General features: G+C 55.5%; 1 protein-coding gene across 1 annotated transcript in view; it reads left to right on the forward strand.

Annotated features, from left to right (window-relative positions):
• Nucleotides 1-10,533, forward strand: part of XAB2 (XPA binding protein 2) — a 17,604-nt gene that overhangs the window by 4,148 nt on the left and 2,923 nt on the right. Inside the window, 10 exon segments of the mRNA XM_006902662.1 lie at nucleotides 3,586-3,731; nucleotides 3,969-4,092; nucleotides 4,303-4,500; nucleotides 5,040-5,174; nucleotides 5,266-5,430; nucleotides 6,919-7,063; nucleotides 7,451-7,602; nucleotides 7,682-7,801; nucleotides 9,757-9,888; nucleotides 9,980-10,225. Of these exon segments, the coding sequence (XP_006902724.1) occupies nucleotides 3,586-3,731; nucleotides 3,969-4,092; nucleotides 4,303-4,500; nucleotides 5,040-5,174; nucleotides 5,266-5,430; nucleotides 6,919-7,063; nucleotides 7,451-7,602; nucleotides 7,682-7,801; nucleotides 9,757-9,888; nucleotides 9,980-10,225 (1,563 nt within the window).

Below are 10,533 nucleotides of genomic sequence, written 5' to 3' on the forward strand. Positions count from 1 at the left end.
CATGTTGCAAGGAGGGACTGGTCCTTGGAGAGGGACATCATGTTTGGGAGAGTGGAGGGGCGGTGAAGGAGAGGAAGACCTTCAATGAGATGGATTGATTCTATGACTGGGGAGGTGGGAATAAGTGTGTTTGAGATGGCTAGGTTGGCACAGGATAGAAGAGCGTATAGAGCTCTTGTACATACGGTCGCTATGAGTCGCAAGCGACTCGATGGCACATAACAACAACAACACGTCTACTATTAAGAATAGGTAAGAAAAGTCGTGATGGTTGTGAAAGTTGTAAAGGTTTAAGGGGAAGTGACTGTTGTTAGAAAGATGAATGGTAAAATGTTCTACGTAGTCTGTAGTAAAGAAAGTGAATCAGACTCTTAAGACGACCCTGGCTGAGTTGTGCCAGCAAACTCCGTCCAGCGGGGTAGACCTATTGCTGATTATCCTGTTTCATGTTAGAGCAGTGCCTCAGCAAATACCCAAATTGTCAGTACCTGAGATCACGTACCTGCTCTTTGAAGTCATTGAGAAGCAAGTTCTCTTTGAAAGCTACTTGTCAGATTTAAAGTTTTCTTTCGTAAACTTAGAGAAGGTGTAGCAGGTGCTGTTAGACTTTCTCAGTTCTTTGGGTAACGAAGGGCCAAATGCAGTTGAACTAGGAAACCTAACTATAGATGCTCTATTAAAAAGGGCGGTATAGCCCAGAGGTACGCAGTTCAAATCCACCAGACGCTCTGCTGGAGCAGGAGAGGCAATCTCCTGTACCAGTCAGATCTGATTTGATGGTACACACACAAAAGATAATAAATTTTTTTTTAAAAAAAGACAGTATAGAAGGGAGCCCTAGTGGCCCGGTGGCAAGAAGCTGCACTGCAATCCCAAAGGCGCATGGTGCAAATCCACCAGATCCTCCCCTGGAGAAGGAGGGGCAATCTCTTCCTGTGCCAGTTGGATCCAATTTGACGGCACACACAACAACAGGAAAAAAAAAATGAGAGAAATAAAAAGTACAGTATTAGAACTTGGGCAATGGGGCATCCCAGCAGAGGTTAGAGCTTCCTGTTCTAAGCCATCAGAGTGGCTGTTAAAAGTATACACAGCTTAAGACGGCCTTTATGCAGGGAATATGAGACAGTAGGGATTGGACTCCTCTAGATCCATATCCTGGGCGTCATGTCCTTAGCAGTGAATGGAAAACGATCCTTATGGAATCTTGATTTAGGGCCCGACAAAAGTAGCCAGTGGGAAGAATGGTTGCCTTGTGCACCTGCAGGGCATTGGTCGGGGTGTGGATGTTGAGGGAAGTTACACACACCTTCAGTGGCCATGGTGTGTGTAGACCTGATCTGGTGCACTGGCATACTAGGAGCAGTGAGCCCGGAAAAGCCATCTCCTGCGTGTAGACACTTAGCTCTCTGGACTTCTGCAGATGTAATTCCTGGTGGAGGAAGCGGAGAGTGGTGATGAGCCTCTAGTAATAATAGGAACAACTTTCTTTTTTTAAATTTTATTGTTATTAATTTTAATGAAAATGTACAGATTTTGGATTTCCATTCATTCATGTTGCACTTTTCTCCCTGCCCACCCTCTCCTCCCAATTCGCTCTTTTTGAAAAGTAAAAGAAAAATTCTTTCATTGTTATACAATCCCTCCCCCCAAGTCCACTCCACCGTGCAGCCTGGACTCTGTCATGACAATAATACCTAATCATATATCACTTTTAAACAGTTCTCTCCCTCATCTGTTTCAATGCAGTATACATAATTTAGCCCATCTTTCTCAGTCTCTCCCTCAACCCCTTTGTCAGTCCTGTTTTACAACAGTGGCACCATGCAGCATTTGTCCTTTTGTGACTGAGATACTTCACTCAGCATAACGTCCTCCAGGGTCACCCATTTTGAATAATACTTCATGAGTTCCTTGTTTTTCGATGCAACGTAGTATTGCATTGTGTGGATATACCACGGCTTCTCTATCCATTCATTTGTTGATGGGCACTTGGGTTGTTTCCAGCGTTTTGCTATTGTGAACAAAGCCACGATAAACATGGGTGTGCATATATCTCCTTGGATGGCGGTTATGGTTTCTTTGGGATAAGGAATTACTTTCCTAATCACTGCCTTAGCAGAACTAACAGCAGGTGTCATTTATGACATGCAGACTATAAAGAAGGTGCCGCTCATGGTGGAAAATACACCTGAAGACACAGGACGGGCATTGAAAGCACTGCAGATGCCCCTTGATTCTCTGGTGCAGCAAATAATGGCTCTCCGCATCGTGCTAGATTTGTTAGCAGAATAGAGTGGGGCGTGCGCCCTGTAGGCACATCCTGTTGTTTTAATGAGAACTCCTCAGGATTAGTAGAGGTGTATGCACAAGGTTGCTTAGAAGGGGCAGAGTTCTTCAGGGGGCCTCTGCCAGCCAGCTGACTGGGCACATCTGGGGAGAAATGGAAGGCTGGTCACCATCCATGACCTGGTTTCTTCCTCTTGGAGGACCACTAGACTCATTTTTAGAGTATGTATTTTAAACTTGATTTGAATTTTGTTTCCTTAGAACAAGATACTGATCACACATAGTGACCGGTCTGTCCAGCTTACTGACCACTCAGCAGTCCCCTTTAGGGACAGGGAAGGAGGTGTTTGGCCCTGAGCCAGGAGGCAGGCCAACCCCCAATGTCACCAGGAAGGAGGCATGAGAAAGACGTCGCCGTCCAATTCCCTGAAGAATCAGGGCCAAGTACCTCTTGGAGGAATGTTAAGGGATAGAATTGCTACCTGGTCAGCTTCCCCACTCCCTCTCTCCCACGCCCATGTGAGAGGACTAAAAGCAAGATTTCTCGAACGAAATAGGAAAGGAAGTCAAGGAGGGATGCGGCAAAAGGCAGAGGCTCCCTCCTTTGGAATGCAGGGGTCCAAACCCCAGCCAATCCCCCAGGTCCCTAGGCGGGGCGAGGCCATGACCAGTCTCAGGACACTGGGGGCCCAGCTGAGGCCCACTCTCTCCAGGGGTGCATCTCCCCTTTTCTTTTTTTTTCCCTTTTCCCCTCTTTCTTCACTTTTCTCTTTAACTCTTCCGCACGGCCTGTCTTTGACCAATCACGCCTCCTTTGTGTTACTTTAGTAAACGTTTCTCACTTATTTTGCTAAATCACCCCTGCATTTGTGTCTGTTCATTTATTTACAGTCACCTCAACTCCCCCACTTGTGGGAAATATTAGCAAGTGGTGAAGAAATAATCAGAACTCTGGTCTCAGCACGTTTCACCCTGATGGCCGAGATCCATCTGGGTCATTGCCCTGGTGTCCAAGGAGTCCTCTGATCTGGGTCAGACAGTGGGTGGTGGGATTCAGAGGACTGAATGTCTGGCGTCCAGGTGACCGTGGCTCGCCAGGAGCCCCATGACCGAGTCTGATTATCTGTGGAGTCTTGTCAGTGGAGTGGCGTTCTGGTGCAGAGTCTTGGCCTGGCTGATGGAAGCAGTGTGGTCTGATATCGGGGGGGAAGTCTGGAGTTTGGACCTGGGCCCCGTGGAGTGGTTCAGTGTGTTCAGATTCCGAGGACAGATCTCTGTTCTCCCCACTGGCATGAGGAAGAGGACTTCCCTTATGAGGAGGAGATCATGCGGAACCCGTACTCGGTGAAGTGCTGGCTCCGCTATATCGAGTTCAAGCAAGGTGCCCCGAAACCCAGGCTCAACCAACTGTACGAACGGGCACTTAAGCTGCTGCCCTGCAGGTAGGAACGGCTCCCACCACCCCTGGAGACCCGTCCAGCCCCCCACAGCAGACCTGGCAGGTCGGGCCCTGGTGCTGGCCGCTGTCCGGAACTGATCCCCTGACACGACCATTCCTGGAGCATATGCCCACCGCTGAGACTTGTCCTGTCAGCCTCCCTCCGCCCTGCGCAGGGTGAAGGATTCTGGAAGGGTCCATAACAGTGACCGACCAGCGTCTGTCCTTTCCATCCTCCCAGCTACAAGCTCTGGTACCGCTACCTGAAGGCTCGCCGGGCACAGGTGAAGCACCGCTGTGTGACCGACCCGGCCTACGAGGATGTCAACAACTGCCACGAGAGGGCCTTTGTGTTCATGCACAAGGTGGGAGGCTGGGCCTCTGTGCACGCAGCCCAGGCGGGGCCAGGGTGGCCCTGGGCATGAGTCAGGAAGGGGCTGACGCAGGGGGCTGGGCTCCTCGTGGAAGGGCCAGGGACCAGGGTGTTGGAGTTCAGCTCTGAAGGACGGGATTGCTTTGTGGCCGGACTGCGGGGCCCAAAGCTTAGACATGCCTCCCTCTCCCCATGCTTCCAGATGCCACGGTTGTGGCTGGATTATTGCCAGTTCCTGATGGACCAGGGGCGCGTCACACATACCCGCCGCACCTTTGACCGGGCCCTCCGGGCACTGCCCATCACGCAGCACTCTCGGATCTGGCCCCTGTATCTGCGCTTCCTGCGCTCACACCCGCTGCCCGAGACGGCCGTGCGTGGCTACCGCCGCTTCCTCAAGGTGAGCCAGCAGGTGTGGACCCGCAGACAGACCTTAGTTCCCAGGAGCAGGCTTCTTGGGTGACAGACGCACTCGGGTCTGCCAGGCAGCATGTGGGGAAAGGCGCCCTGAGATAGATGGGTTTAGCCTGTTAATTTGTTTGTTGATTTTTCAGTGTTTGTTAGCCCCTAAACCACGCAATTAGCCCACCACCGTCCGGTTGATCTTGACTTGTAGTGACCCTCTTGGACAGGAAGAACTGCCCTGTAGTTTCCAAGGCTGTGTATCCTAATGGGAACAGGCTGCGATATCTCTCATCCATGGAGGGACTGGTGTATTTGAACCTCTAACCTTTTGGTTAGCAGTCCACCTGATTACACTTGGAGGGATGGAGTGTCCTGGCCAAACTGGAAGGGCTTGGTTGGGTTGGCAGGGCCAGCTCTTGGCCAGGGATGTGCTGGGTGAATGGTGGGAGGTCTTAGAGTCCCTCAGTGGGGAGGGAGCCTGGCCATGCGGCCCCAGGCCCCACTGACAGCAGGCAACGGGTGGGTGCCCCCCAGCTCAGCCCCGAGAGTGCAGAGGAATACATTGAGTACCTCAAGTCGAGCGACTGCCTGGACGAGGCTGCCCAGCGCCTGGCCACCGTAGTCAATGATGAACGCTTCGTGTCCAAAGCTGGCAAGTCCAACTACCAGGTGGGTCAGGGGTAGGGGGGCCGGCAGGGCAGAGCCAGAGGGGCTGTGACGTCAGATGCAAAGCTGAGACACCTCCCCTCTGTGCCCGCAGCTGTGGCACGAGCTGTGCGACCTCATCTCCCAGAACCCGGACAAGGTGCAATCCCTCAACGTGGACGCCATCATCCGAGGGGGCCTCACCCGCTTCACTGACCAGCTGGGCAAGCTCTGGTGCTCGCTGGCCGACTACTACATCCGCAGCGGCCACTTCGAGAAGGTGTGGGGTCAGGCACCTCTGTTGGCAGGGCGGGTCTCTCTCCAGCATAGCCTTCAAGTGGCCACCCAAGGACACACGTGGACGTGTGTGAGCAGAAAGCCTGTGTGGATGTGCACGTGTAGGTGGGGAGGGCGGGACGATCTGCCGTCAAAAGCCCTGACCCACAAGGGGTCCAGGTCTGGCCCTGATCCCCAGCTGTTGGCCTTGGGTAAGCCTCCACCCAAGAAACTGGTCTCAGTTTCTTCTAGAGGGGCAACAGTGCCCCTTTGTACAGGAATCGGGGAGAAGGACCCCGAAGCACCACCAGGTGACTGTGAGGACCTCTCTGGCTGGGTAGGGTCTCCATTACTGTCCGCGCCACCTTGCTCCTCATCACGCAGTGCGTTCTCCAGCGTGGGGGTCAGTGGCTGAGCTCTTGACTTTCTCCAGGGGGTGCTCCCCAAATAGGCTCAGTGCAGGGAGGGGAAGAGCAGTAATTGGGGCCAGTGAGGAGGTGGGTGGGATCTGGGCAGCTAGGAGGGCAGAGTAGGAGCCAGGCAGGAGGGTTCTCAGAGCTGGTGGGGTGGGGTGGGACTTGGGGGGCTAGGATCTCAGAGCCAGTGGAGTTGGATCGATGCTGGGCAGAAGGTTCTCAGGGCCAATGGGGTGGGTGGGATCCGAGTAGAAGCGTTCTCAGGGCCAGTGGGGTGGGGTGGGAGTGGGGCAGGAGGATCTTCGGGTCGGTGGAGTGGGGTGGCAGCCAAGTATGAGGGATCTGAGGCTGGCATTGTAGGGTGGGAGCCCGGCGGGAATATCTCAGTCAGTGGGATGGAATGGAGCTGGGCAGGAGAATTTCAGGGCCAGTTGCATGGGGTGGTAGTTGTGGGTGGGGAGGACCTCAGAGCCAGTGGAGTCAGCTGGGAGCCAGGCAGGGGAAATGTGTGGGATGGGGTGAGAGGTGGGCAGGGGGATCTCAGGGCCAGTGGAGTGAGGTGGTAGCCGGGTGGGAGGGTTCCCAGGCCGACATTGTGGGGGACAGGCTTGTGCTGGTGTAAAGCCCATGATGACTGTTTCTACCCCTTCGGTGGGTTCCCGCCCAGCCAGGGGAGGCACCTGAGAGCCGGAAAAGGGCTCGGCAGACAGGAGGGTGCTTAGCCGTGGAGTGAGGAGCTAGAGCACAGTATGGGGGTCGTTTCTGGGTGCCACGTGCTTCACACAGGGATCTTCTTCACCCAGCACTGCGGTGCGTGTGGGGACCGACCAGCTCCCTGAGAAGGACTGAGCTCTTCCTGGGCACCCTGGCCACACAGGGCGGGACCTGACTTGTGTCTCTGGGCTTCACCGTGAATAATCTGCTCATTCCTTGGAGCCCAAGGGGTCCTGGAAATGAGGGGCCACAGCCACAGTACCCAGAGGAGAGCCTGTCTGGGGGCTCTGAGGCAGGCATCAAGCGCAGTGCCACTGGATAGCCTGTGTCCACTCCTCATGGTCACACGTTCCTTCCTGCAGGCTCGGGATGTGTACGAGGAGGCCATCCGGACCGTGATGACCGTGCGGGACTTTACCCAGGTCTTTGACAGCTATGCCCAGTTCGAGGAGAGCATGATCGCAGCCAAGATGGAGACCACCTCTGAGCTGGGGCGCGAGGAGGAGGGTGAGCAGCCCGGTGCCTAGGCCCCTGGGGAGAGGGACAGGTTGGACCACGGCCATTAGGGGACCTGAGTGTCGGCTAGCGGAGTCTGTACTCCCTGGAGCTTGGGCTGAGTGGACAGCAGGCTAGGACAGAGGCCGTGAGATGCCGGGGCTGGGGACGGGGAGCCTAGAGGAGCTCAGGCTGACTGGTGCTTTTGAGGGTTGGAGCAGGGCAGCTCGGGAAGGGGGCTGGCCAGTGGAGGGCCTAAGCTGGGGGTGGCTCAGGTGTGGGACTGTGAGACGGAGTACTGGTTGGACAGTCGTGCGTCTCCCAGAGAGGTGAGGAGCCGGTGGAGTGCTGAAGTGCTCACCCCCGCCTCTCCCGCCTCACTTCATATCCACGGCTCAGACGACGTGGACCTGGAGCTGCGCCTGGCCCGCTTCGAGCAGCTGATCAGCAGGCGGCCCTTGCTGCTCAACAGCGTCCTCCTGCGACAGAACCCCCACCACGTGCACGAGTGGCACAAGCGAGTGGCCCTGCACCAGGGCCGGCCCCGAGAGGTACACGTCACCCCTGCCCTGCGCCTCCGCCCAGGCAGTCACTCCCCCAGGGCCTCTGACCCTGTCCCTCCACCCCCAGATCATCAACACCTACACGGAGGCTGTGCAGACCGTGGACCCTTTCAAGGCAACAGGCAAGCCCCACACTCTGTGGGTGTCCTTTGCCAAGTTCTACGAGGACAACGGGCAGCTGGACGACGTGAGTGCCACGCCACATGTGCATTTGTGTGTATGGGCAAGGGGATGGTGTGAACGCCGCTGTGTGTGCATAGTGTGTGTGCATGTGCGTGTGTCCAGGCATGGGCAGGTGGACAATGTGAGCACCACACTGCGTGTGCCTCTGTGTATGTGTGTGCACACGTGTCTGTGGGCAAGCGTGTTCTCAGACAGCATTGCTTGTAGCTGCCCACCGTGAGTGGTTGTGTGCGTAGGATGTGGAGGTCTGTTTGTGTGTGTTCACAGGTGCATTGTGTGTGTTCATGCATGGAGATGTGTGCAGTGTGTGCGCACGTACAGGAAGTGCCTGCACTGGGTGGGGGTGTGTGTACGTGCGTGCACATTGTATGTGGGTGAGCACGTAAGTGGGTGGATGTGGAATATTTGTGTAATTTGTGTGTTTGTGCACACACCACGTATGCAGATATGCTGCATATCCGTATGGGTACATACAAGAAGTGTGCATAATTATGAGTGTGTATGTGCGCTTATTGCTCCTTGGAGGCAAGGATTCTGGGGCTTCGTCTGACATGCTTTGGACATGTTGTAAGAAGGGACCAGACCTTGGGGAGGGACATTATACTTGGAAAAGAGGGACAGCACAAGAGAGGAAGATTATTGATGAGATGGTTTGATATAGTGACTGGGGAAGTAAGGGTGGGGGTGTCAGAGACAGTAAGCTTGACACAGGAGAGAGCAGGCTTCAGGGCTGTTGTACATAGGGTGGCTGTGAGTTTCAAGCAACTTGACAGCACATAACAAACAAAAACGTGTGCATGTAGGTGAGTATAAGTATGCAGGTGGGTCAACATGGACGTGGATGTGTGCCTGTCTGTGGGCCTCTGTGTGGGGGATGTGTGATGTAAGTAAATGTGGGCGTGGGAATGGAGTGGGCACGAGTAGATGGGATGTGAGATGTAGTATAAGTGTGGTGTGTGTGTGTAGAGTGTGCTGTGCACGTGGTTGTAAGAGGATAGTGTACGAGTGTGGTTTGAGTGTATGGGTGTTATTGTGTGTGGGTGGGGGATGTGGTGGTGTATATGTGGGTGATAGGAGTGTAATGCACATGGGGTGGGGTGTTCGTCAGTGTGAATAGGTGTAATGTGTAGAGGTTTAAGTGTGTGTGTAGGGGTGCGGTACACATGAAGGTGAGGGCAGGTCCATGGGTGTGGGGTGTTGTACCCTGGTGGAGGAGTGTAGTCAGCATGGGTGAGGTGTAGATCTAGAGTGTTGTATACATAGGTGTGTGGATGGATGGTACTGGAGTGTAGTGTCAGCATACGTATTTGCCGTGTGGATGTACTGGGGTGTCAGGGTGTAATACATGAGTGTGATGTGAGCGTACTTAGTAGTTGTGGGGATGTAGCATATATGGGTGTAGTCTGAGTGGGTACGGCTGTAGGGTTGTACATGGGTGTACCTGAGTGTGGGGTATAGTGTGCACAGATGGGGGGTGGACGTACCTGGGTGTGGGGTGTAGTGTGCACAGATGGGGGGTGGACGTACCTGGGTGTGGGGTGTAGTGTGCACAGGTAAGGTGTGGGTGTACCTGGGTGTAGGGTGTAGCGTTCACCGATGGGGGGTGATGTACCTGGGTGTATAGTGTGCACAGATGGGGAGTGGATGTACCTGGGTGTGGGGTGTAGCGTGCACACATGGGAGTGACGTACAGGGTGTAGCGTGCACAGATGGGGGGTGGATGTACCTGGGTGTGGGGTGTAGCGTGCACAGGTAAGGTCTGGGTGTACCTGGGTGTAGGGTGTAGTATGCAGAAGTGTGTGGACCTACCTGGGTGTGTGCAAACATGAAGTGTACAAACTCTCCTTGGCCAAGGCCCTGGGAGCCATAAACACAGTCACACGGCCGTGTGTGGCTGTGCACACGTACTGTCAGGGTGGCTGCTGGGCTGGCAGGGCTTCAGCTGCCCCGTCCCTGCAGGCCCGTGTCATCCTGGAGAAGGCCACCAAGGTGAACTTCAAGCAGGTGGACGACCTGGCGAGCGTGTGGTGCGAGTGTGGCGAGCTGGAGCTGCGGCACGAGAACTACGACCAGGCCCTGCGGCTGCTGCGGGTACGGGCAGCCCCAGCACCGGGTGGGGGTCGGGGTGTGGGTGCGGCGGGGTTGGCAGCCCCCAAGCACCCTCTCTCCTGTTCCCCTGCAGAAGGCGACGGCGCTGCCCGCCCGCCGGGCCGAGTACTTCGTCGGCTCAGAGCCGGTCCAGAACCGTGTGTACAAGTCCCTGAAGGTGTGGTCCATGCTCGCTGACCTGGAGGAGAGCCTCGGAACCTTCCAGTCCACCAAGGCCGTGTACGATCGCATCCTGGACCTGCGCATCGCCACACCCCAGATCGTCATCAACTACGCCATGTTCCTGGAGGAGCACAAGTACTTCGAGGAGAGCTTCAAGGTGGGCGGGCCGCCCGTGGCCCAGACAGGGTGCTGCATGGACGTGGGCACAGCTCAGACAGGGCACTGCATGGATATGGGGCCTCCCGCGGCCCAGACAGGGTGCTGCGTGGATGTGGGCGCAGCCCAGACAGGGCGCTGCGTGGATGTGGGGCCTCCTGCTGCCCAGACAGGGCTCTGTGTGGATGTGGGCGCAGCCCAGACAGGGCGCTGTGTGTATGTGGGGCCTCCCGCGGCCCAGACAGGGCGCTGCATGGACATGGGCGCAGCTCAGACAGGGCGCTGCATGGATATGGGGCCTCCCGCGGC

This window comes from Elephantulus edwardii, unplaced genomic scaffold (genome assembly GCF_000299155.1).
Source record: "Elephantulus edwardii isolate Elephantulus edwardi_28Jun2011 unplaced genomic scaffold, EleEdw1.0 scaffold00438, whole genome shotgun sequence".
NCBI classification, from domain to species: domain Eukaryota; kingdom Metazoa; phylum Chordata; class Mammalia; order Macroscelidea; family Macroscelididae; genus Elephantulus; species Elephantulus edwardii.